Genomic DNA, 26,735 nt, shown 5'->3' with positions numbered 1-26,735 from the left:
GAATGCTACCGCACGTCCACGAGCTGCGGACTGCCCATAAGAGACCACGCGGACATTCTACAAGTTATATTAGTCATCAGAACTAGATCCTTGTTCAACGACTGATCAGTACAAGATAACATTTCACAACATTGCCGCACGTCATCTACACACTCAAATTAAGTACTGTATAATTTATAACAATTAATTATTGTAAATTCTGTTAATACGTGTTGTCTTCCTTTTCACATAAATTTGCCTTAAACTTTTTGGCCCTGAGACGAGGCTGTGTAGTTGCTGCATCCAAATAAACCACCTCAATATTAGCAACAATTATACCTCGAAACATGTTTCATAAACAAACATCTTGAGGTTGGGGCTCTTTGTCCGTGTTTGCTTAAAAAACAGATTTGTTTTTGGTGGGGTTTGTTTTGAGCAGAACACAATTCTTCCTTTTCTTCTATTTTTCAGACAAGCGTCGCAGAAGTTTCAGCATCAGCGGGCTTTGCTCTTTAATACTTGTATACGTAACATTTGACTTTCTAAGACAGTATAATACAAAGTTGAAAAACAGACAAAGTTTTGTAAACACACCTTATTGCTGCATCTTCGTGCATTTTTATGTTTTTTATTGCATTTGTTTTCTTTCAAATTTTATCATCTTGAACCATATAGCACATAATGCAGTACAGTTACTTACTGCGAAAGTTTACGACTGTAAATGTTACAGTTAGACCTAACATTTAATTCTATGTTGAAAATTGTGTATGTGTGTTTGCAATATTTTTGACTTAGTTTTCCTGGTTTTCCCATTATCTTCCCTGTGAAAGCCTGTAATATCTAACTTTCACTGTCACTGTTCTTCAAACTACGAAAACAAGATGCTGGACAGTTGAATGTGTTTTTGGTGGATGTTTTGAAACTTTGTAAGGTATATCTGCCTTCATGTGTGTGCTGGTTTATGTATATATAAGGTCGTGTGTGCTGGTTTATGTATATATAAGGTCGTGTGTGCTAGTTTGTGTATATATACAGTTTTGTGTGCTAGTTTGTGTATATATAAGGTTGTGTGTGTGTGTGTGTGTGTGTGTGTGGTGGTGGTGGTGGTGGTGGTGGTGGTGTGTGTGTGTGTTTGCGTGGTTATGACCAGACGAAACTACAAACATCTGGCCACAACTGTAGATTCTTTGATTGCTCTGAGGGATGGCTCATCTGATCTTGTTGTTGTTGTGGTCTTCAGTCCTGAGAATGGTTTGATGCAACTCTCCATGCTACTCTATCCTGTGCAAGCTTCTTCATCTCCCAGTACCTACTGCAACCTACATCTTTCTGAATCTGCTTAGTGTATTCATCTCTTGGTCTCCCTCTATGATTTTTACCATCTACGCTGCCCTCCAATACTAAATTGGTGATCCCTTGATGCCGCAGAACATGTCCTACCAACCGATCCCTTCTTCTGGTCAAGTTGTGCCACAAACTTCTCTTCTCCACAATCCTATTCAAAACTTCCTCATTAGTTATGTGATCTGCCCATCTAATCTTCAGCATTCTTCTGTAGCACCACATTTCGAAAGCTTCTATTCTCTTCTTGTCCAAACTATTTATCGTCTATGTTTCACTTCCATACATGGCAACACTCCATACAAATACTTTCAGAAATCACTTCCTCACACTTAAATCAATACTCGATGTTAACAAATTTCTCTTCTTCAGAAACGCTTTCCTACATTTTATATCCTCTCTACTTCGACCATCATCAGTTATTTTGCTCCCCAATTAGCAAAACTCCTTTACTACTTTAAGTGTCTCATTTCCTAATCTAATTCCCTCAGCATCACCTGACTTAATTCGACTACATTCCATTATCCTTTGCTTTTGTTGATGTTCGTCTTTTATCCTCCTTTCGAGACATTGTCCATTCCATTCAACTGCTCTTCCAAGTCCTTTGCTGTCTCTGACAGAATTACAATGTCATCGGCGAACCTCAAAGTTTTTATTTCTTCACCATGGATTTTAATACCAATCCGAATTTTTCTTTTGTTTCCTTTACTGCTTGCTCAATATACAGATTGAATAACATCTGGGAGAGGCCACAACCCTGTCTTACTCCCTTCCCAACCACTGCTTCCCTTTCATGTCCCTCGACTCTTATAACTGCCATCTGGTTTCTGTACAAATTGTAAATATCCTTTCGCTCCCTGTATTGTACCCCTGCCACTTTTAGAATTTGAAAGAGAGTATACCAGTCAACACTGTCAAAAGCGTTTTCTAAGTCTACACGTGCTAGAAACGTAGGTTTGCCTTTCCTCAATCTTTCTTCTAAGATAAGTCGTAAGGTCAGTATTGCCTCACGTGTTCCAATATTTCTACGGAATCCAAACTGATCTTCCCCGAGGTCGGCTTCTACTAGTTTTTCCATTCGCCTGTAAAGAATTCGCGTTAGTATTTTGCAGCTGTGACTTATTAAACTGATAGTTCGATAATTTTCTCGTCTGTCAACACCTGCTTTCTTTGGGATTGGGATTATTATATTCTTCTTGAAGTCTGAGGGTATTTCACCTGTCTCGTACATCTTGCTCACCAGATGGAAGAGTTTTGTCAGGACTGGCTCTCCCAAGGCCGTCAGTAGTTCTAATGGAATGTTGTCTACTCCCGGGGCCTTGTTTCGACTCAGGTCTTTCAGTGCTCTGTCAAACTCTTCACACAGTATCGTATCTCCAATTTCATCAACATCAACATCCTCTTCCATTTTCATAATATTGTCCTCAAGTACATCGCTCTTGTATAGACCCTCTATTTATTCCTGACGCCTTTCTGCTTTCCCTTCTTTGATTACAACTGGGTTTCCATCTGAGCTCTTGATATTCATACAAGTGGTTCTCTTTTCTCCAAAGGTCTCTTAAATTCCTGTAGGCAGTATCTATCTTACCCCTAGTCAGATAAGCCTCTACATCCTTACATTTGTCCTCTAGCCATCCCTGCTTAGCCATTTTGCGCTTCCTGTCGATCTCATTTTGGAGACGTCTGTATTCCTTTTTTGCCTGCTTCATTTACTGTATTTTTATATTTTCTCCTTTCATCTATTAAATTCAATAATTCTTCTGTTACGCAAGGATTTCTACTAGCCCTCGTCTTTTTACCTACTTGATCCTCTGCTGCCTTCACTACTTCATCCCTCAAAGCTACCCATTCTTCTTCCACTGTATTTCTTTCCCCCATTCCTGTCAATTGTTCCCTTATGCTCTCCCTGAAACTCTGTACAACCTCTGGTTCTTTTAGTTAATCCAGGTCCCATCTCCTTAAATTCCCACCTTTTTGCAGTTTCTTCAGTTTTAATCTACAGGTCATAACCAATAGATTGTGGTCAGAGTCCACATGTGCTCCTGGAAATGTCTTACAATTTAAAACCTGGTTCCTAAATCTCTCTTACCATTATATAATCTATCTGAAACCTGTCAGTATCTCCAGGCTTCTTCCATGTGTACAACCTTCTTTTATGATTTTTGAACCAAGTGTTAGCTATGATTAAGTTGTGCTCTGTGCAAAATTCTACCAGGCGGCTTCCTCTTTCATTTCTTAGCCCCAGTCCATATTCACCTACTACGTTTCCTTCTCTCCCTTTTCCTACTACCGAATTCCAGTCACCCATGACTTAAATTTTCGTCACCCTTCCCTATCTGAATAATTTCTTTTATTTCGTCATACAATTCTTCAATTTCTTCGTCATCTGCAGAGCTAGTTGGCATACAAACTTGTACTACTGTAGTAGGTGTGGGCTTCGTATCTATCTTGGCCACAATAATGCGTTCACTATGCTGTTTGTAGTAGCTTACCCGCATTCCTATTTTCCTATTCATTATTAAACCTACTCCTGCATTACCCCTATTTGATTTTGTGTTTATAACCCTGTAGCCACCTGACCAGAAGTCTTGTTCCTCCTGCCACCGAACTTCACTAATTCCCACTATATCTAACTTTAACCTATCCATTTCCCTTTTTAAATTTTCTAACCTACCTGCCCGATTAAGGGATCCGACATTTCATGCTCCAATCCGTAGAATGCCAGTTTTCTTTCTCCTGATAACGACATCCTCCTGAGTAGTCCCTGCCCGGAGATCCGAATAGGGGACTTTTTTACCTCCGGAATATTTTACCCAAGAGGACGCCATCATCATTCAATCATACAGTAAAGGTGCATGCCCTCGGGAAAAATTACGGCCGTAGTTTCCCCTCGCTTTCAGCCGTTCGCAGTACCAGCACAGCAAGGCCGTTTTGGTTATTGTTACAAGGCCAGATCAGTCAATCATCCTGACTGTTTCCCCTGCAACTACTGAAAAGGTTGCTGCCCCTCTTCAGGAACAACACGTTTATCTGGCCTCTCAACAGATACCCCTCCGTTGTGGTTGCACCTACGGTACGGCTATCTGTATCGTTGAGGCACGCAAGCCTCCCCACCAATGGCAAGGTCCGTGGTTCATGGGGGGGGGGTCATCTGATCTACAACATATGAAATATTATTTCACTTCAGTACATAAAAATGATAAAACGATTTACTTAACTTGATACAATACTTGGCCACAGGAGTGCTTAAACATTTACAACTGTCACTGACTATTAAAGCCTCACTTGGTGCACTAATTAACAAACTGTTCTCTTGATGTACAATACTGAACTTTTACGAAAGTACATTTCCATCTGTTACTTGAATAACTCTTTAGTCCTATCAGATGATGACTGCATCAGCTGAGGTCACAAACTGGAGCAAAACGTTTCTATGGTCGGCTCTATATTGACCTCTGCGTGAGGCAGCTGCTGTGCGGTGAGGGGAGTGTGGTCTTCTTCAGCCTCTCCCATTTGTCGTTGCGGACGGCAGCGAGACACGGCTAATATCTTCAGTATCGGTGTGCAATGCTGACTTTGGTGTGGCGGCCACAGTCTTTGGATGATATCACAGTAAGTAGATGAAGGTTGGTGGATTTTCTTTAATTATTTAGTTTACTGTGTATGTGGGAGGGGGCTAGGGGGGATGTTGTTTGAGTTGGTGTTGTCTGATAGTTCTTTGAGAGCATATTTCTGTTGCAGAGAGCTGTGTATTCATTTTTTGTTTTCCTTCGACTATGGTTTTTTGTATTTGATAGTTCTCTTTAATTGTTAGTAGTGTATAGAAATTTGAGTGTGTACAATAAGTAAAGAGTATCTCTCCTTTTAATAGAAAGAAAATATAAGCTCAATGATGATGCTGAAACTTCAGTGAAACATGTCTGGGAAATAGAAGAGAAGATAAAATTGTGTTTTGCTCCAGGCAAAAACAAATCCACTCGTAAAAGAAGTTTACATCTTGTTTCAACGAGTTGACTGCCAGTGGTACTGAATAAGGGTATTTAGTTCAAGGAGGAAGAGAAATGAACGTGCTGCTCCTGGAACACTGAAATTTTATTTGCTGCAAGCATGTTACAAGTAGAAACAAGAAACGAGTCAATCGAGAAGAGTGCACACGACGAGGGATTTTGAGGGCGGCAGCGGTGGGTGGCGCCATGTCACAGGAGGCTGGGCAACAGCATGTCGGGCGGGACGCTGTAGTAGGTGACGTTGTTGACGTAGTACGTGGACAGCGTGTACTCCTGGTCGGGGCGCACGCCGTAAGTGAGGATGCCGTACGTGCCGTCGTCGCGATGCCCCACAGGCATAGACACCATCAGCCGGTAGCCGGTCGAGTCCGAGATCTGCTTGTACACCAACGACAGCGGTGCCAGCGGCTCCGTCTACACACACAAAACCTTTTCTTTAGCGACACTCGCCTTTATGAGAATCAGAACATCAAAAAACTCGTGGACATACAGTATGGCCTTAGTGGTACAGAGTGAGGCAGAGTGAAAAGTGTCTTTTGAAAAGGTTGTAAAAAAAAATACAATGAATTTTTCCCTATTGTATTTTTACCATCTCAAATTACATACACAATCGTTTAAGAAAATTAAGTAAATTGAACAACGTTTTAAAAATATCTCGAGTAAGATGATCTACACTCCTGGAAATGGAAAAAAGAACACATTGACACCGGTGTGTCAGACCCACCATACTTGCTCCGGACACTGCGAGAGGGCTGTACAAGCAATGATCACACGCACGGCACAGCGGACACACCAGGAACCGCGGTGTTGGCCGTCGAATGGCGCTAGCTGCGCAGCATTTGTGCACCGCCGCCGTCAGTGTCAGCCAGTTTGCTGTGGCATACGGAACTCCATCGCAGTCTTTAACACTGGTAGCATGCCGCGACAGCGTGGACGTGAACCGTATGTGCAGTTGACGGACTTTGAGCGAGGGCGTATAGTGGGCATGCGGGAGGCCGGGTGGACGTACCGCCGAATTGCTCAACACGTGGGGCGTGAGGTCTCCACAGTACATCGATGTTGTCGCCAGTGGTCGGCGGAAGGTGCACGTGCCCGTCGACCTGGGACCGGACCGCAGCGACGCACGGATGCACGCCAAGACCGTAGGATCCTACGCAGTGCCGTAGGGGACCGCACCGCCACTTCCCAGCAAATTAGGGACACTGTTGCTCCTGGGGTATCGGCGAGGACCATTCGCAACCGTCTCCGCGAAGCTGGGCTACGGTCCCGTACGCCGTTAGGCCGTCTTCCGCTCACGCCCCAACATCGTGCAGCCCGCCTCCAGTGGTGTCGCGACAGGCGTGAATGGAGAGACGAATGGAGACGTGTCGTCTTCAGCGATGAGAGTCGCTTCTGCCTTGGTGCCAATGATGGTCGTATGCGTGTTTGGCCTCGTGCAGGTGAGCGCCACAATCAGGACTGCATACGACCGAGGCACACAGGGCCAACACCCGGCATCATGGTGTGGGGAGCGATCTCCTACACTGGCCGTACAGCTCTGGTGATCGTCGAGAGGACACTGAATAGTGCACGGTACATCCAAAGCGTCATCGAACCCATCGTTCTACCATTCCTAGACCGGCAAGGGAACTTGCTGTTCCAACAGGACAATGCACGTCCGCATGTATCCCGTGCCACCCAACGTGCTCTAGAAGGTGTAAGTCAACTACCCTGGCCAGCAAGATCTCCGGATCTGTCCCCCATTGAGCATGTTTGGGACTGGATGAAGCGTCGTCTCACGCGGTCTGCACGTCCAGCACGAACGCTGGTCCAACTGAGGCGCCAGGTGGAAATGGCATGGCAAGCCGTTCCACAGGACTACATCCAGCATCTGTACGATCGTCTCCATGGGAGAGTAGCAGCCTGCATTACTGCGAAAGGTGGATATACATTATACTAGTGCCGACATTGTGCATGCTCTGTTGCCTGTGTCTATGTGCCTGTGGTTGTGTCAGTGTGATCATGGGATGTATCTGACCCCAGGGATGTGTCAATAAAGTTTCCCCTTCCTGGGACAATGAATTCACGGTGTTCTTATTTCAATTTCCCGGAGTGTATGTTTAGGTGTAGACACGGGGGAAACCTACCCGTCAAAACCGATACCAGTATTTCAGTTCTGAATAACTGATATTTTCGGTATGTTTGGCCCGGTTATAGCAGCGCTTTTTATTCTTTCCTAGTAACTGGGTAAAAGAACATAAATATCAATTAGCCCTGGCAGCAGTGCTAAAATTTTTAGTTTTTAAATAAACTTTTTTTTATTCGTAAAATTTCCATTGCTTTGGAAAACTGCGTTATAATACAAAATGGAAAAAGTGTTCAGTCCTGTTTTACCGGCAATGCCGACAGAAACGAGCAACGAACACATGGCATAATAATCAAAATATCCACGGGTGTACTGCCAGTCTACAGTGTCCAACGGGCACAATATTTCGGCGATCATACATGTCGCCATCATCAGGTGAACTGATGGACTGAGCTCCTGTGAACGTGCCGGCACGTAGATCCGTACGCTATGGCTGCTCAGGCGGAACTGGATTCGGTCGCAGCGGCGCCCGATTTAAATAGCCACCGCCCGCGGCGCGCTCCTTCCGCTGTCCGCGCCCCGCGACACGGTCCCGCGGTGGAACAGATTGCGACGGCGTCTGAGATGACGTCGGTGTGATGGCTCTGTCCGCCGTGGTCGTCACAACTATACGTTTGCTCAATTTACTCTTGATTAACCCAATCGCTGGTTCCCAAGCCTTGCTAAGATTATAGCCACAGTCACGGTTTATGAGATCGTCATTGGTGAGAATTTCGATGGCCCCTCTAACAACGCTGTCCCAGTATCTCGACGTCTGTACCAGAATCCACGTGCGTTCGTACTCCATAGCCTCGACGTGGCCGGAGCTTCTCTTCCAGACAGCCGTCCGAGCTATCGCAGACTCGACGCCGAGCGCTTTCGGATGAAAGCGCTCGAACTGCTCGAGGACGCGCCAAACCCCTCCGTGGTAGGGGCAGACGCCGCCCTAGCATTCTTCACCCGAAGAATACTCCGAGCAGCGGAGGAAGCCACGCTGAGACGTCGCCAAGGACCACGAGACTTCTCGCGACAGCTACCGCGCCCTATCCTGGACGCGATCACCGAGAACAACCGACTGTTTCGTGAATGGCAGCTCACTCGCCAACCAGACACGAAGCGCCGATTAAACCGCATGAGACGGCAGCAGTCGAGCATCACCGGAACCAGGAATGGGAAGACCTTGTGTCTACCCTCAATCCTGAGGATGACAGTGCATGGAGGGTGGTAAAGACTACGCCGGCGATAGCGAATACCGCCTTTACAGGTCCGGAACGACTTCGCCAGCGACCCCGACGTGAAAGCCAGCGTCCTGGCTGACGCATTTGCAGCAAACTTCACACCGGTAGCCGACGTCATCAACGACGACCACATACGGCGGGTCCACGAGCAACTACAAACCTTCCGCGCCGTAAGGGAGGAAGGCGGCGTTATCGAGCCGATAACGGAGGAGGAAGTTGCTGTGCAGCTTCGCTCGCTGAACACCAAGAAGGCTGGAGGCAGCCATGGCGTCACAAACCTCCTGCTGAAGAACCTTCCGCCGGGCCTACATCGGCAACTTGCCGATGTTCTCAACGAGATTCTCCGACCAGGTGACTACCCCTCTGCGTGGAAACACGCGGAGCTCGTGGCCATTCTGAAATCCGGCAAGGACCCACGCCAGGCATCGAGCTACCGACCCATCAGCCTACTCCCGTCCCTCTCGAAAGTTTTCGAGAGGCTGTACGCGAGAAGACTGATGCGACAAGTCACCTAGGAGGACATCATCCCGGACGAGCAGTTCGGTTTCCGAGAAGAACATGCCACTTCCCACCAGCTTTTGCGGGTGGTAGAACCGGCGATGAGGGCACTGGAAACAAGGGAATTCTTTGGCGCAGTGTTCCTCGATGTCTCCCGAGCGTTTGAGTCGGTGTGGCACTACAGTCTCGAGTTCAAACTTTTTGAACAAGAGATACCGACGTCCCACGTGACGCTGCTGCGGTCGTACCTGTGCGAACGAACCTTCCACGTGAGGGCTGACGACGGTACGTCCACAGACCGGCAGACACGCGCAGGGGTGCCGCAGGGGTCGGTTCTCGGCCCCTCGCTGTACTCCCTGTACACTGCCGACGCGCCGAAGGTGGCAGGACTCGAACTGGCGCTGTACGCTGATGATACGGCCCTGTTCACTCGCAGCATGAACGCCCAAGTGCTGAGAAACAGACACCAACGCGGGTGCGACGCCTTGGGCTCATGGGCAACAAAGTGGCGGTTGAAATTCAACGCCACAAAGAGCCAGGCAGTCATCTTCACTCGAAGACTTCTGCCGCCAGGGCTTACGCCGCTCGAAATCCTGGGAGAACCTATCCCACGGAGTGGGACGGCGAAATACCTAGGCGTTACCCTAGACCGCAGGCTCACCTGGAAGCATCACATCCGTGATGTGAAAGGGAGAGCAATAGGACGCCTCCGCGCCCTGTATCCGCTGCTAAACCCGCAATCGTCGTTGCTACCGCAACACGGCATCATGCTTTACCTAACATTGGTTCGCCCACTGTCTGGGGGAAAGCCGCAGATGCTCACATTGTGACTCTGCAGCGGATACAGAACCGCGCCCTGAAGACTGCTATGCATCTTCCGAGGCGCTTTTCGACGCGCCAACTCCACGAGGACACCGGGATCCTGCCTCTCCGCCATCGCCAGGAAGTTCTACGAGAAGACGGGACGCTCCCGCAACCGGCTCATCCGTGGACTGGGCCAACAACCTCATCACAGGCCAAGCACGCGTTGGCCTGACCTGCTGAGGCATTAAGTTTTACTAATCCCTCACCAGAGTGTGTCTTTCTCTTTTTGAGGTTACATCAGACAGGACCAATCGACAAGAGCGGTAATATATATTTCTCTCTCTTACAGGAACCGCAGGAATGACAAATTTTTGTCTAAACTGCACCACCACGAGCCAAGGACAGGCTCGTCATTCCAGCGTCAGCGACCGAATCCAGTTCCATCTGAGCAGCCATAGCGTACGGATCTCCCGTGCCGGCACGTTCACAGGAGCTCAGTCCGTCAGTTCACCTGATGATGGCGAGATGTATGATCGCCGAAATATTGTGCCCGTTGGACACTGTAGACTGGCAGTACGGCCGTGGATATTTTGATTATCAAATACGCCGGGAGAAACTCAAGAATCACACAGGGCATAATAATTGCTACAGCATTCCTAACATAGTAATGTACCTGTTACCATGTGTAGTGGCATATTAGGTGGTAGGCCTGTACATGCAGTGTGCTACACCTGCTAACTTGGTCCAATGGTAGCTTCGCCGTCAGAAATCAATTGTATTATGGAATGGCAGCATCCCTAATTTGGAAATATTTTACGAAGTGTTGTATCAATGAACTACAATGCTCCATGTACTTTAAAACACTATGAACTTGGATCATCATGTAAGAAGACAACTTAAAATTTAACAATTCACTCATGATTTAAAATAAAAATAGCTGCTCTGTTGTCGGTATCTACGTAATATGCCTTTATCTCCTTGTAGCGCTTGAAAACGGACAAATTAACACGAAAAACTGACTTCTTCAACCTCAGTTTTCACACTTTGGTGCCATTTGTATTGCCCAAGTAGTTGTATGATACTCGATTACAACATGATTTTTGTGTAGAGTTTAAGAAAATTAGAATCTTTAGGAGAATATAAGTGATGTTTTGTAATGTTGAACCACTTAACACTTCTCGAGAAAAGGAGCAACCGGTGGACGGACTAAGATTTCTTTTATTTGCCTGTTTAATTGAATATGTATCTTCAAACTGAGGGAGTCAATTTTTTTAATCTTTGTTCGATTTCCACGCTTACTGTAGGAAATAACAGAAATAAAAACAGAAAATCGGTTTTCCCAAAAATCGGATATTTTGAGCGATTTTAATAGTCGGGTTAAACCGGCGTTGAAAAAAACGATATAACCGAAAGCCGTTTGCTTTAACGATAAGCATCATCGCTTGTAGTCTTACTTCTAGGCGAGTCTTTAACTTATTCATCACATTCTTTAGTATACCAGAGAGGTCTGAATCACCTCCTGTCGAATACAATCTTTCAGGTCTTCAACTCTCTTCAGGTAGCAAGAAAAACGTGCACGCTGTTACGTTCGGTGAACAGGGAGCCCGTGCGATATCCCCATTTTGAGAGATAACGTGATTTGGAAATAAAACATTACCAACGTTCATGCTTACTCCTGTCATGTTGCTTCATCTTGTTGGGAAAATGTCTCCTCGCTTACTTCGCACTGAGGAAGTTGTGGAGTAAGAAAGTTTTACAACATGTCACTGTCACAGCACTGCCTTGATCCTATTCGAAAAAATATGGCTCTATGCTCCCAGATGAAGGCACAGTATCTTTTGTGGAATGGATATGTTGCTGATGCTGTTGTCTAGGTTTTACGTTAGGGATGATAAAAACAGACCAGTTAAAACATATACCGGTGTTTTAGTGCTGAATAATCTGTATTATTCGGCATTTCTTTGATCTCGGTTGTACACAGCGTTTTTTAAATTTTTTACTCGTAACTGGGTAAAATAACAGAAATATAAATTAGTCATAGCAACAGTGATAAAATTTTTGGTTTTTAAATAAAGATTTTTTTAAAAACGAATAATTTTTATTCGTACAATTTCCATTGCTTCGGAATATTGCACTATAATAGAAAATAGGAAAAGCGATCAGCGCTATTTTAATCACAATGCCGACAGAAACGAGCAACGCACGTATGGAATAAGAATTGTTACATTCCTGACACAATAATGTTAACCGTTACCACGTGCGGTGGCATATTGGATAGTAGGCGTGTACACGCAGTGAGCAAGACTTTCCCCATCTGGTCTAATGGTAGGTTATCGCTGTCATCGTCAGAAATCAGCTGTTACAGAATGGCACCATTCCTAGTCTCACAATATTTTCCTAAGTGTGGTCTCAATGAACTACAATGCTCCATTTGCTTTAAAACTTTAGAAAAAATGAGGAACCACAACAAACTTGTGATACCATATGAGGAAAAAAACTTAAAATTTAACGATTCGCTCATACTTTGCAATAAATAGAGAAAGTGGCTGGTTTGCTGCCTGTGTCTACATCATATGCCTGTATCTGCTTGTAGCACTTGAAAATGGCAAAATCAACTCGAAAAATAGTGTTCTTCAATCTCAGTTTTCACTTTTTAGCATTGACAATTCGCAATGCGCAAATAGTGATATAATCTTCGAGGACAACATGATTTTTGAATAGGGTTAAAAAAATTTTGAATCAACAGCAGAAGCCAAGTGATTTGTAACATTCAGTCACTTAATACTTTTCGAAAACAGCAGCAAACGGTGAATGGACTAAGTGTTCTGTTAATTGCCTATTTAATTTAATATTTTTATTCTACGTATCTTCAAACTAAGAGAGTCAAAATTTTTCAATTTTCGTTCGATTTCCACGTCTATTACTGGGAATAATAGGAATAAAAAACCGAAAATCTATTATTTCAAAAACCGATTATTCTGAGCGGTTTTAACAGGTGGCTTAAAGTGGCAATGAGAAAAGCCGGTTGCAGCAATAAGCGCCATCCCCAGTGGGCCTACTTCTGAGCGAGTCTTTACATTCCATAGTGTGCTGCTGGGGCTTGAACCACCACTTGTCAGATCCGTTATTTCAGCTCTTCAACTATTCGTCATGGGAGAAGGAGGAGGAGATTAGACTCTAACGTCCCGTCGACAACGAAGTCATTAGCGACGGAGCACAAGCTCGGATTAGGGAAGGATGGAGAAGGAAAGCGGGCTTACTTTTTCGAAGGAACATCCCGGCATCTGCCTCAAACTATTTTGGGAAACCAGAGGAAACTCAAATGAGGATGACCGGACGCGGGTTTGAACCGTCACACTCCCAAATGCGAGTCCAGTGTGATAACCTCTGCGCTACCCCACTCGGTCGTCATGGGTTATCCTGTTACTCTTCAGGTAACAAGAAAAAGGCATGTGCTGTTACATCCGGTGAACGTGTAGCTCCTGTGATGTCTCCGTTTCGAGAGATAGCGTGATTTGTAAATACAGCATTACCAACGTTCATGCTTACTCCTGTCATGTGCGAGGTTGCTCCAACGTAATGTTTCCTCGTTTACAATCTGTTTCAGTATCTTTGTGCCGTCAGATTCGCAACACTGTCTAGATCATCTTCGAAAAGGTAGGTTCCTATGACTCCTGATGAAGGCACAGTAACACTTGTGGAATGGAGTTCGCTCATGCTGTTGTCTAGGATTTACGTCTCTCCAGAATCTAAAGTTCTGCTTGTTGACGTAACTGGACAAATGAAACTGAGCCTGAATATCTTCAACATTTTGCCGTCCTGTCAGCAACCGTATAAATATTAATTTTAATTTTAATAATGAACAGGCTCAGTTGCACCGTTTACTTAGAATTTACCTAAGTTCCAGTCGGGATAATCCAACCTTCTTCAGAATAACAGTATGTACTGTTTGACCATAGTGGACATCGTCAAGCTAACACTACAAATCCATCAATTATCATCAGACTGTAAAAACTTATCTGGCACTGCCTCGGCCCCACTTCGCGACCGCGATGTGGCAGCCACGAGTGCTGTACTGGAACTGACCGTAGCGTCATGAGGCCCGCCTAGGCGGACACAATACCTTGCGCCTGCACATAAACTATATGATAGTTACTTATTGGGACAAGACGCGAACTTAACTCCTGACCTTGAATTTACTAGTAAAGTGAAATAAAAGGTATAGCTGAGGAAAAGGGCGTATATGTTAACCTGTGCAGAACGTAATTAAATCGACTGTGCTAACATTTATGAAGTATTCGTTGGTCATGATATGAAGAAGACATTTGCTTAAAAGGTATGGCCTATCTAGGAATTTTTTTTGTGCTTAAGCATGAAGTTTAATCACCTAAAAAAAACTTAGGAGAGGTTAGGAGAATATAAAGCCAACAGCTCCCAGCTGCATCTGGCGCGTAAATCACACAGTTTCTTTCCGAAAATGGACGCGCTTAAAATAGCCGCGTTAACTCTGTTAGCGATTGTCGAAGACGAGCGGAGAACATAGTGAAGAACATTCTAGACTCGTCGAAGGCTAGAATAGCAAACTGCTGGTTGAGGAACATTATATAATGCTGTTAAACGATCTAAGATATGTACTAGCGGAAGTTATTCGTTAATTCAGTCTAATCTCCATCTCATTTTTCGGTTTTAAATTGAATGTAGTTAAAGTATAGTGTCTAAAGTCAGTTTAAGCATGCATAACACCCATATTCTCGATGTTGTATTAACTTTCATCACTCTGAAATACTGTACTTCATCGCACAGGTTTCAGAATCGGAATTTGTTTCGTAATTTCTTTTAATGTAAGAGGATATTTTTTCGAAGCTGTTTACGGTCATTGAATAAGATGAAAACGAAACTTCCAGGCAGATTAAAACTGTGAAACTGCCAGAAAGTTTCATATCAGCGCACTCTCTACTGCAGAGTGAAAATTTCGTTCTGGATAATTGAACAAGATATTTACCACACACGAGGCACTCCACAAAACAAGAATATACATTTTTACACAAAGTTTCGTAACATCAAAAACTCCCAGTGTCTAACTAGTGTTTACTACCTGACAGACTGACAACCACGCTAAGATAATATGGCCTATGCACAAGAAAAGAGCCAATACATTGTTTACAGTAAATAACAGACTACTGCAGATAATACTTCTATTAAATTAATGAGAAAGACCCATGATCTTTTAGAAAACAAAAGGTGGAAAAACGGTTTTGGAGGGAGCTAGACGTAAACCACCTTCCTTCCACTTAACAGCTCACAATGCTATCAGTTACGTTACAGTTGTAACGTTGCAGCTGCATCTTCGCACATCGTATACATTTTCTAAAGGCTTAATCTACGAATATTATAAAATTTTTAACTATGATAAACAGTACCAAAATAAGGCGCTTTTCATAAATTATTGTGCCGTAGCATAGAAGTGGTATACTTTCGTAAGACACAGGCTATAACACTAAAAACATCAAATAACTGCCTTGAACTACCAATGTGTAATGTGGGAATAGTTGATTCCACTTCAAATACGGACGTGGTTTATACGTGATTAGAACACGTTTACCACACAACGAAACATGGAGCGTCACACACAACTACCAACGAAACTAATAACACAAAGATAACGACAATTCTGTATATCACAATTCTGTGAATCACTATTTTGATGTTTACATTTGACCTCTCAACTCTCCTTACTGATGTCGCCAGTTCGCCCCCCCCCCCCCCTCCCGCATCCCCTGCCCTTTTCGATGAGCTGTGGCTCGGGAGATCTTGCAACACATCACAGATTAAACATTTGCGGTTCATTCCTTAGCTTGACAAAATTAGAAAACCAGGAGCTCCTCTAACCAGCGAGTATTTACAATTTACCTGTCTGCCGGATCACGTAATACGAGGGCTATCTACAAAGTACATTACGTTTTGGAATTAAAAATAAAGTATTGGAGATTTTTTTTATTATATACAGATGAAAGCCACACTTCAATACTACTTTTCTACATAGTTGCCCTTTAAATTAAGGCACTTACCGTAGCGATGGACGAGCTTGGAAAATTCCTTCGTCGTAAACTTCGGCCGCCTGCGCCTTCAACCACGTGGTCACCTCTTCTTGAAGCTGTGCGTCGTCGTCAAAACGCTGCACAGCCAACCACTTCTTCATTGCTGGGAATAAGTGGAAGTCGCTCGGTGCCAGGTCTGGACTGTACGGCGGATGAGGAAACAACTCCCACTTAAAAGATTCGAGAACTTCACGAGTGGCATTTGCCGTGAATCAGCAAGATCTTTAAGCCAAACTTTCCCCTGCGCTTGTTTTGTATTGCTCTTCTGAGGTTGTGCAGAGTTTTGCAATACCTTTGAGAGTTTATTGTAGTGCCTCTTTCCAAGAAATCCACAAAAATCGTATTTCTACCGGGTTATTGATTAACCACGTGGTTGAAGGCGCAGGCGGCCGAATTTTACGACGAAGGAATTTCCAAGCCCGTCCATCGCTACGATAAGTGCTTTAATTTAAAGGGCAACTATGTAGAAAAGTAGTATTGAAGTGTGGCTTTCATCTGTATATAATTAAAAAATCCAATACTTACTTTATTTTTGATTCCAAAACGTAATGTACTTTGTGGATAGCCCTCGTATTAACCAGAAGGAACTGGGCCGCGCAGTGGCCGCGCGGTTTGAGGCGTAATGTAACGGTCTGCGCGGCCCCTCCCGCCGGAGGTTCGAGTCCTCCCTTAGTATAAGTTATTTTAAGTAGTGTGTAGGTCTAGGGACCGATGACCTAAGCACTTTGGTCCCTTAGGATTTCACACACATTTGAGTATCAGAAGGAACTGCAATAGGCACCCGCAATCTCGCATCCGTTGCGTCACGCATTAAATTTTGTGACTGAGGTACGGGTCTGATTGGATCGCTCGCTGCTGTGTAAACAAGCATCAGACGTTCAACTGCTACAGTGTCTCATTTCCCATTTTTCTCAATTATGAATCTTTTATCCCTGCGGGCTATGACCTTAAAGTAGTCTGTATATTGTGAAGAGTGCGACGTTTTCTTAAGTGTCATCTCTCAGCCACACAATACCTGAATAAATCTTTGTGATAGAAGATGGGTGTGCCGCCATGACTAACTGGATTCTCTGGCAAATGACGCACGTACGAGTGTAATCTGTGCAAGAATGCATCTGATTCCCCACCAGTGACTAGGCGCAGGAGTTGGTGAAAAAAATTCACCCGCAACTAATAATTGCTCACGACAGAGTAGTTGACGAGGCGAGCAACCCAAATCCTATTTCAGGACAGAGTATAGCCTATCAGTACTGAAGGCAGCACGTCCGACCAGGCCTCTATACCGCAGGCCAAGGCCGTATTCAATGCGCGATACACATGCTCAGGGATGGTAGCTAGTGGTTCGAATATGTTTGCAACCACTCATTCTCATTCTCATAAGCTTTTCTAATAACTGGCACTTGAAATGCCTAGCCCTGTCCGTGGTGACAACTTGTAGAGTGCCAAGTCAAGCACCAGCACTTTAGGAGGGTCCTGGTGACAGAAATTGGAGATATGTCAGGCACCACTCCAAACCACCTAGTGAATTAGTGAATCTATCTACCACACTCATCAAACAGCGAAATCCGTCGGAAGGAGGGAGGGGTGAAGAGGGAGGGGGGGGAAGACGACCCGCAACACCAACATGTAAATGCGAGAATCTTACCAAACGTGAGGGAAAAGGTCCATGGGGGCAGAAACATGTCTAGAAATCTCGCAACTTGGAGACTCCCTGCAACACTTGCCCATCGCTAACAATCTTTTTGAATTCCTGATCAAACCACTTTGTATGCCACCAATTTCTACATCTACATCCATGCTCCGCAAGCCACCTGGCGGTATGTGGCGGAGGGTACCCTGAGTACCTCTCTGGGTTCTCCCTTCTATTCCAGTCTCGTACTGTTCGTGGAAAGAAGGATTGTCGGTATGCTTCTGTGTGGGCTCTAATCTCTCTGACTTTATCCTTATGGTCTCTTCGCGAGATATACGTAGGAGGGAGCAATATACTGCTTGACTCTTCGGTCAACGTATGTTCTCCAAACTTTAACAAAAGCCCGTACCGAGCTACTGAACGTCTCTCCTGCAGAGTCTCCCACTGGAGTTTATCTATCATCTCCGTAACGCTTTCGCGATTACTAAATGATCCTGTAATGAAGCGCACTGCTCTCCGTTGGATCTTCTCTCTCTCTTCTATCAACCCTATCTGGTACGGATCCCACACTGCTGAGCAGTATTCAAGCAATGGGCGAACAAGCGTACTGTAACCTACTTCTTTTGTCTTCGGATTCCATGTCCTTAGCATTCTTCCAATGAATCTCAGTCTGGCATCTGCTTTACCGACGATCAACTTTATATGATCATTCCATTTTAAATCACTCCTAATGCGTACTCCCAGATAATTTATGGAATTAACTGCTTCCAGTTGCTGACCTGCTATTTTGTAGCTAAATGATAAGGGATCTATCTTTCTATGTATTCGCAGCACATTACACTTGTCTACATTGAGATTCAACTGCCATTCCCTGCACCAAGCGCCAATTCGCTGCCGACCCTCCTGCATTTCAGTACAATTTTCCATTGTTACAATCTCTCGATACACAACAGCATCATCTACAAAAAGGATCAGTGAACTTCCGATGTCATCCACCAGGTCATTTATGTATATTGTGAATAGCAACGGTCCTATGACACTCCCCTGCGGCACACCTGAAATCTCTCTTACTTCGGAAGACTTCTCTCCATTGAGAATGACATGCTGTGTTCTGTTATCCAGGAACTCTTCAATGCAATCACACAATTGGTCTGATAGTCCGTACGCTCTTACTTTGTTCATTAAACGACTGTGGGGAACTGTATCGAACGCCTTGCGGAAGTCAAGAAACACGGCATCTACCCGTGAACCCGTGTCTATGGCCCTCTGCGTCTCGTGGACGAATAGGGTGAGCTGGGTTTCACACGACCGTCTTTTTCGAAACCCATGCTTATTCCTACAGAGTAGATTTCTACTCTCCAGAAAAGTCATTATACTCGAACATAATACGTGTTCCAAAATTCTACAACTGATCGACGTTAGAGATATAGGTCTATAGTCCTGCAAATCTGTTCGGCGTCCCTTCTTGAAAGGGGGATGACGGGACATACCAAACAAACAGTAACCCCTTCGCTACGGTGAACGTTTGTAGAAGTCGGGAGCGAATGTGCCGCTCAGCCGGTGGACTGCTGTAGCAATTTCGCCTCGCGCCGTATTTCTCCACCTCATTACGTCCGACTTGTATGGAAGTTTAGCTTATGCACAATCTAGCGGCTTTGTTCAAAGTCTGTAGTTAACAACAGCGTCACTAAATGGCAGTTGCATTCAGTTTTTAAGCGTTGGTTTCGCCAGAGTTGCACTGCTCATTTCCCGCCTTGTTGCTGATCTGTAGTTAGTTTCTACTACAAGTGATATGGCAGATAAGCGATATACTGTAGAGGAAGCTCTTTCTCTCATACTGGGTAGTGACTCCGAAGATGAAAGCGAATCGTCGTCCGAATCCGACAATGGACATGTAACACCTATTGTATCTACATCTACATGAGGTACACGTACTGCTCCTGCTGTTCCACTGACTTCCCCTTATTTGGATTTGTTCACAGAAGACGAATCTACAGATAGTGAGTTAGATCAAGAGGCGTCAGAACCGCCAAACAAGAGAAAAATAACGTGGAAAAATGATAACTTGGACCCGAAGAAACATGCATTTGGACTGAAAGAATGTTCAAATGTGTGTGAATTCCTACGGGACCAAATTGGTGAGGTGGTCGGTTCCTACACTTCCACACTACTTAAAGTAACTTATGCTAACAACAACAACCCCCCCCCCCCACACACACACACCCACACACACACACACACACACACACCCAATCCCCCCCCCCCAATCTCCCCCCCCCCCCCCACACACACACACACACCCCCTGCGCGCCTAGAACCGCTAGACCACCCACCGCGGCCGGCAAGCAACTGAAACTTTCAGTAGTATTAGACTACAATACATCAATGGGATTTGTCCATAAAAGTGACACGGTATAAAGACCGTGGAAAGCATCAGAAAATCACAAGCTGTTTATTCACATCTTGGACATGTCCCTTTTCAACGCTTATCGCAGATATAAGAAATTCGTAAGGAAAATTAGCTACGCCAGCTTTCAAATGGGAGTCGCACAGGGAATCCTGGAAAAATGTAAAGTAGAAAAAAGAAGATTCAGTGGAGGATAAAGATCAGAGCGTCCCTCGAGACGGCCTCACCTACCTGACGAGTGGAGCAGCTACGTTGTCTCTACAGCGCAGAAAAGCGGAAGCAGACTAAAACGTGTTGTAAGGAATGCAATACGACACTTTGCCTCTTTCCCTGCTACATGATTTACCACACACAAGACTTTATGAAATATGACACAGTGCAATGGTATTGTCGTAATGTAATCCTACTGAAATATAACATAAACCAATTGTAAATAAATATTATTGAACAAGTGAAAACGAAAATTACCATTTGCTTTTCGTTAAATGCAATTTATTCGGAAGTTAGCAGTTTTCGCTAATATGACGTCTTACGTTATTAGGGATGCCGTTGTACTAAGTCTGAACAGTCTTTCACGCATGAATACACCAGAAAGGCGCCAGAGAAACGGTTCTAGCAGTTAGAAGACGGCAACCTAAGGCAACTAAGCAGACTGCCCAACACTGTGCAGATAAGCACAGCTCAGATGGCTATGAAAAATATAGCCCTTTGCGTAGTCAGCCGTTTTCTTCGAAAGTCGAGGTTTTAAATAGCCCCACCAGCAACAGCTTTGTCTCACTGGCTTTCGTGGTCTTGTGCCATCAAGATGCGTTTCGTGGCGTTGCTTCATTGTGCAAAGGCGACAGAGCTCTGACTCAGCATGACAATGAGCGGAGGAATGCAAGTCTAATGTACTCAGGGAATGAAGCTAGATCGATATCTAACGTAGCCGCCTAACGGTGTGTGGCGGATAGTACCTCTGGTAACACCATCACCTTCTCCTTTCAGTGTTCCATTTGCGAATGGACGAACGTCGATGATAAGCCTGTGCGATACATAACGCCTCTCTTGCAGCGACTGTCATGGAGTTTGTTGAACGTGTCTCTAACGCTCTTGCCCATACTAAACATTCCCATGACGAAATGCGGTGCTTTTCGTTGGATTTTATCTGTCTATTCAGTTAATCCAACTTATTAATGGTCCCAGGCCTCTCCTTATTCTGCTTCTCCCTCAGTGTTTGACGTGGATCGTATCCAGCCAACGTTGTCTCAGTCCCCCAGTAGATCGTTTACCAACAGCATTCCACGTGACCATATCACTGTATACGGCTCTCTCTCTTCTTCTCTACACTAGGAGCCAAATTTCATCACTGGCCACATGGTCATGAAGTCTCACCCCAAATGCCCACCGAAGCATTTTGGTTTCCACTACAGCAAGTCGCTGCTCTGCTTCTTTTGTGACAATCCAATCGCTGTCCGCCATTTAAACCAACCTTTTCTAATGAGGTTTGTGATTTCGGGAACGCTTCACCCGTCGTCAGCGATTTTTGAGCCAGGGTACTTGAAAATATTTGTCTTTGGCACATCTATATCATTGACCTTCATGGAGCCAGTGTTTCTTCTTCTGTTGATAGGTTTTTTCTCATCTTTATACTGAGTCATTGTCGGAAGTGTTGAAGACGATTCTTCCAGGCTAGGACTTGTCGCTTAAGGTCCTTACAGTCTTCAGGAGTCAGAAAAACATCGTCATCACGTGCAAGGTGTTAAATTCTTAAAATCTCTGGTGGTCACGTCCATTTAAATGATGAAGAGAAAGGCTGAAAGAGCAAATTCTAGACACGCGCTTACAGAAAAAGGGAAGTTACCTGACACCCCACAGCAGATAGTACTCGACTTAAGGACATTAGTAGAGCCGCCAGACACTTTCACTCAGGTCTACAGATGCTTCACGCTCTCCGTGGGCAAACCATATACGGTCACGTGATATTCGGTCAAAAGTCTTTTCAAGGTCCACGAAAGCGAAGTGGAGCTGATTACGTCGCTTCCCCTTGGGGGAGTCTGTAATCCCTAAAGTTGGGGCCCAACGGAGACGACAGGGGGTGGCTGCCAGATACGGTTGACTGGCGGCAAATGGAACGCCAGTGTTGGAGCACTTGTGTGGAGTGACACTTCTGAGGAGAGATATTTCTGCGGAGCTTGGGACTCCTGCTGGAATAATCTGCTTTTCGCAAGCAGCATACATACACCCCACTTGGAATTTCTTTCCTGTCTAGCCGTGTAGCACACCATCCTGTAGTCTAAGACGAGTGCTATTATGAACTAGTTTTAAATATATGTTGAAAGGTAAAAAAGGCTGCAACCAGCAACTCTTTATGATTTTGCAAATATAAGAAAGGGAATGGTCGCAGTTTTTGTACCCTTTCATTACATCAACAGTCACAAAGTTCTGACATGCAACGTGGATAAAATAAAGTTTAATATAGGCGTTATGGTGAGTTTATGTGAGTTAATGACTGCGTATCCTGTGCCTGTCTTTCCGCTGTAACAATTTTGCATCCGATGTCCAACCATACGGATTTAGATTCTAAGAATTCCACGATAATCCCTAGAAAAGGCAGGGCCTTTGACATAATCTTTTAGGTCTTCATTACCGAATGTTTCAAAAACTGCGAGAAACATTTAGCCCATTTTTGTCGTTTCCAGCGAACAGCTTGAGGAGGTTTACAATATTTATAAGATTGCCAATGAGTATGACGTGCATTAAATTTTTTGTCAATATTTACGTATTTCCAACGATTGTTATGTTTTCTTATTCGCCGTAATTCTATGCATAGGCCACACAAGTCAGGAATTATTTCAAGCAGCCATCATTTTGGAGTCTCTATAAAACCTTTGCAATAGTCTCGTCAGACTTAAGTGCTGACTTCTTTACTTCTTTTCCCATAGAAATTTCCGAGGTCACTACCCGAATTGTCTCGGGCTCCGCAGAATTGTCACGATTCCGTCTCCGCACAAGTGTCAAAAGCTCTGAAATACCACCCACAGGGCCATAGAGCAACAGTGGACCTACTACCCTGTAGGTGGATGGTGGTTCATCAATGACCAGACGCGCAGCTTGGAGCTGCTTATTGGCGACAAACCCGTATGACAAGAAGTGAAAGACAACCAACCTAACAACCGATTGATCTGTCGATTGTTTTTCGTTCGGTCGGTCGTGTGGTCATATCAGGTATATGAATGTTTTCATTCAGTCTTTGGATATGGGTGAGTTCATGAAATGTATTATCACTTGCGAATAGGAATAACCGTCAGCTTTATAAAGGAACGTGGAAATGACTTGTGCCGGACCGGAACTCGAACCCGGATTTCCTGCCTTAGGCGAACGTTCGCTTCAACGGCCCTCCCCAGTCTTCATTTTGTTCATTACTGTTCGCTGCATTTCGTCTGGACGGACATCACATGACACTCATTCAAGTTCATCTTTGATTTCTTTATTCAGTTTCTTTATCACACAGGGCTCCCCCTGAGCGAACACGTTGGCTACCGTGCCGGCACTGACTATCCATGCAAGACTCACGGCCAGACCCAAGATCCTATATGCCGTCTTTTCTGCATCACAACGTATACACGTTGTTGTTGTTCTGGTCTTCTGTCCTGAGACTGGTTTGATGCAGCTCTCCATGCTACTCTATCCTGCACAAGCTTCATCTCCCAGTACCTACTGCAACCTACATGCTTCTGAATCTGCTTAGTGTATTCATCTCTTGGTCTCCCTCTATGATTTTTACCCTCCAATACTAAATTGGTGATCCCTTGATGCCGCAGAACATGTCCTACCAATCGATCCCTTCTTCTGGTCAAGTTGTGCCACAAACTTCTCTTCTCCCCAATCCTATTCAATACGTCCTCATTAGTTATGTGATCTACCCATCTAATCTTCAGCATTCTTCTGTAGCACTACATTTCGAAAGCTTCTATTCTCTTCTTGTCCAAACTATTTATCGTCCATGTTTCACTTCATAACATGGCAACACTCCATACAAATACTTTCAGAAACGACTTCCTGACACTTAAATCCATACTCGATGTTAACAGATTTCTCTTCTTCAGAAACGATTTCCTTGCCATTGCCAGTCTACATTTTATATCCTCTCCACTTCGACCATCATCAGTTATTTTGCTCCCCAAATAGCAAAACTCCTTTACTACTTTAAGTGTCTCGTTACCTAATCTAATTCCCTCAGCATCACCCGACTTAATTCGACTACATTCCATTATCCTCGTTTTGCTTTTGTTGATGTTCATCTTATATCCTCCTTTCAAGAAACTGTCCATTCCATTCAACTGCTCTTCCAAGTCCTTTGCTGTGTCTGACAGAATTACAATGTCATTGGCGAACCTCAAAGATTGTATTTCTTCTCCATGGATTTTAATACCTACTCCGAATTTTTCTTTTGTTTCCTTTACTGCTTGCTCTATACAGATTGAACAACATCGGGGACAGGCTACAGCCCTGTCTCACTCCCTTCCCAACCGCTGCTTCCCTTTCATGCCCCTCGACTCTTATAACTGCCATCTGATTTCTGTACAAATTGTAAATAGCCTTCCGCTCCCTGTATTTTACGCCTGCCACCTTTAGAATTTGAAAGAGAGTATTCCAGTCAACATTGTCAAAAGCTTTCTCTAAGTCTACAAATGCTAGAAACGTAGGTTTGCCTTTGCTTAATGTTTCTTCTAAGATAAGTCGTAAGGTAAGTATTGCCTCACGTGGTCCAGTATTTCTACGGAATCCAAACTGATCTTCCCCGAGGTCGGCTTCTACTAGTTTTTCCACTCGTCTGTAAAGAATTCGTGTTATTATTTTGCAGCTGTAACTTATTAAACTGACGGTTCGGTAATTTTCACATCTGTCAACACCTGCTTTCTTTGGGATTGGAATTATTATATTCTTCTTGAAGTCTGAGGGTATTTCGCCCGTTTCATACATCTTGCTCACCAGATGGTAGAGTTTTGTCAGGACTGGCTCTCCCAAGGCCGTGACTAGTTCCAATGGATTGTTGTCTACTCCAGGGGCCTTGTTTTGACTCAGGTCTTTCAGTGCTCTGTCAAACTCTTCACGCAGTATCGTATCTCCCATTTCATCTTCATCTACATCCTCTTCCATTTCCATAATATTGTCCTCAAGTACATCGCCCTTGTATAGACCCTCTATATACTCCTTCCACCTTTCTGCTTTCCTTCTTTGCTTAGAACTTGGTTTCCATCTGAGCTCTTGATGTTTATACAAGTGGTTCTCTTATCTCCAAAGGTCTCTTTAATTTTCCTGTAGGCAGTTATCTATCTTACCCTTAGTGAGATAAGCCTCTACATCCTTACATTTGTCTTGTAGCCATCCATGCTTAGCCATTTTGCACATCCTGTCGGTCTCATTTTTGAGACGTTTGTATTCCTTTTTGCCTGCTTCATTTACTGCATTTTTGTATTTTCCCCTTTCATCAATTAAATTCAATATTTCTTCTGTTACCCAAGGATTTCTACTAGCCCTCGTCTTTTTACCTACTTGATCCTCTGCTGCCTTCACTACTTCATCCCTCAAAGCTTCCCATTCTTCTTCTACTGTATTTCTTTCCCCCATTCCTGTCAATTGTTCCCTTATGCTCTCCCTGAAACTCTGTACAACCTCTGGTTCTTTCAGTTCATCCAGGTTCCATCTCCTTAAATTCTCACCTTTTTGCAGTTTTTTCAGTTTTAATCTACAGGTCATAACCAATAGATTGTGGTCAGAGTCCACATCTGCCCCTTGAAACGTCTTACAATATAAAACCTGGTTCCTAAATCTCTGTCTTACCATTATATAATCTATCTGATACCTTTTAGTATCTCCAGGGTTCTTCCATGTATACACACATTATGTAATTCTCGTACAGGGAAATATTTAACTGGAAGTCGCTGCCTGATAGGGTAAATACGACATTGTAGTGTGTGTTGTTAAGAAGGAACGTTACAACGTTCTCCTTAACAGTACAGGTGAGTGATTTCAGTTACACACCTTGTCGGCCTTTACGGTTTCACGTATTCCATGATTAGAGTCGCCAACTTTTTTAGAGACAAATAACTCTTTTCAAATTTTATTTATTATATTTATTTAAATACGAATTGTTGGTACTTCTGGCATTAAATATGGATTTTAGGTTGGTTTTAAAAGATTTAAAAATGAACAATTACTTTTCTATTTAAATTTATTGAAGCTCTGCCTCCCTCTCTTCCCGCTGGTTTGTGCTATCACGAACAATTCTATTTCGCTAAATGTTGATGCTAGACAGGCAGAAACCATATAAGAAACAATTGTTTTAGTTATGTGAATGTATGCTTTCCCGACGTACACAGCTGGCGAAGAGTTCTCGGGCTTGCAGCCGGGTGGCTGTGTCTCCAAACTGCGACGTTTCGACGAGTGACATACTCGTCATTTTCTGGCGAAGTTGACGAGTATGTCATTCGTCGAAACGTCGCAGTTTGAAGACACAGCCACCCGGCTGCAAGCCCGAGAACTCTTCGCCAATTTTTTTAGTTGTTTAGTGACTTAATCACTTGCTTTTTAAATATATACTGTCACTTGCCGGAAGTTATTCATTCCTTTACCTAATACAGTTT

At 44.1% G+C, this 26,735-nt stretch overlaps 1 protein-coding gene across 1 annotated transcript in view; it reads right to left on the bottom strand.

Annotated features, from left to right (window-relative positions):
- Positions 1-5,394: 5,394 nt before the first annotated feature.
- The window catches only part of LOC126336386 (uncharacterized proline-rich protein-like), a 141,085-nt gene continuing 119,744 nt past the window's right edge, over positions 5,395-26,735 (bottom strand). Inside the window, exon 3 of the mRNA XM_050000009.1 lies at positions 5,395-5,741. Coding sequence (XP_049855966.1) covers positions 5,517-5,741 — 225 coding nt within the window. The 3' untranslated portion in view covers positions 5,395-5,516. The remainder of the gene's footprint in view (positions 5,742-26,735) is intronic.

The sequence above is a fragment of the Schistocerca gregaria genome, chromosome 2, assembly GCF_023897955.1.
Source record: "Schistocerca gregaria isolate iqSchGreg1 chromosome 2, iqSchGreg1.2, whole genome shotgun sequence".
NCBI classification, from domain to species: Eukaryota; Metazoa; Arthropoda; class Insecta; order Orthoptera; family Acrididae; genus Schistocerca; species Schistocerca gregaria.
This window is presented reverse-complemented; position numbering and strand designations above follow the sequence as displayed.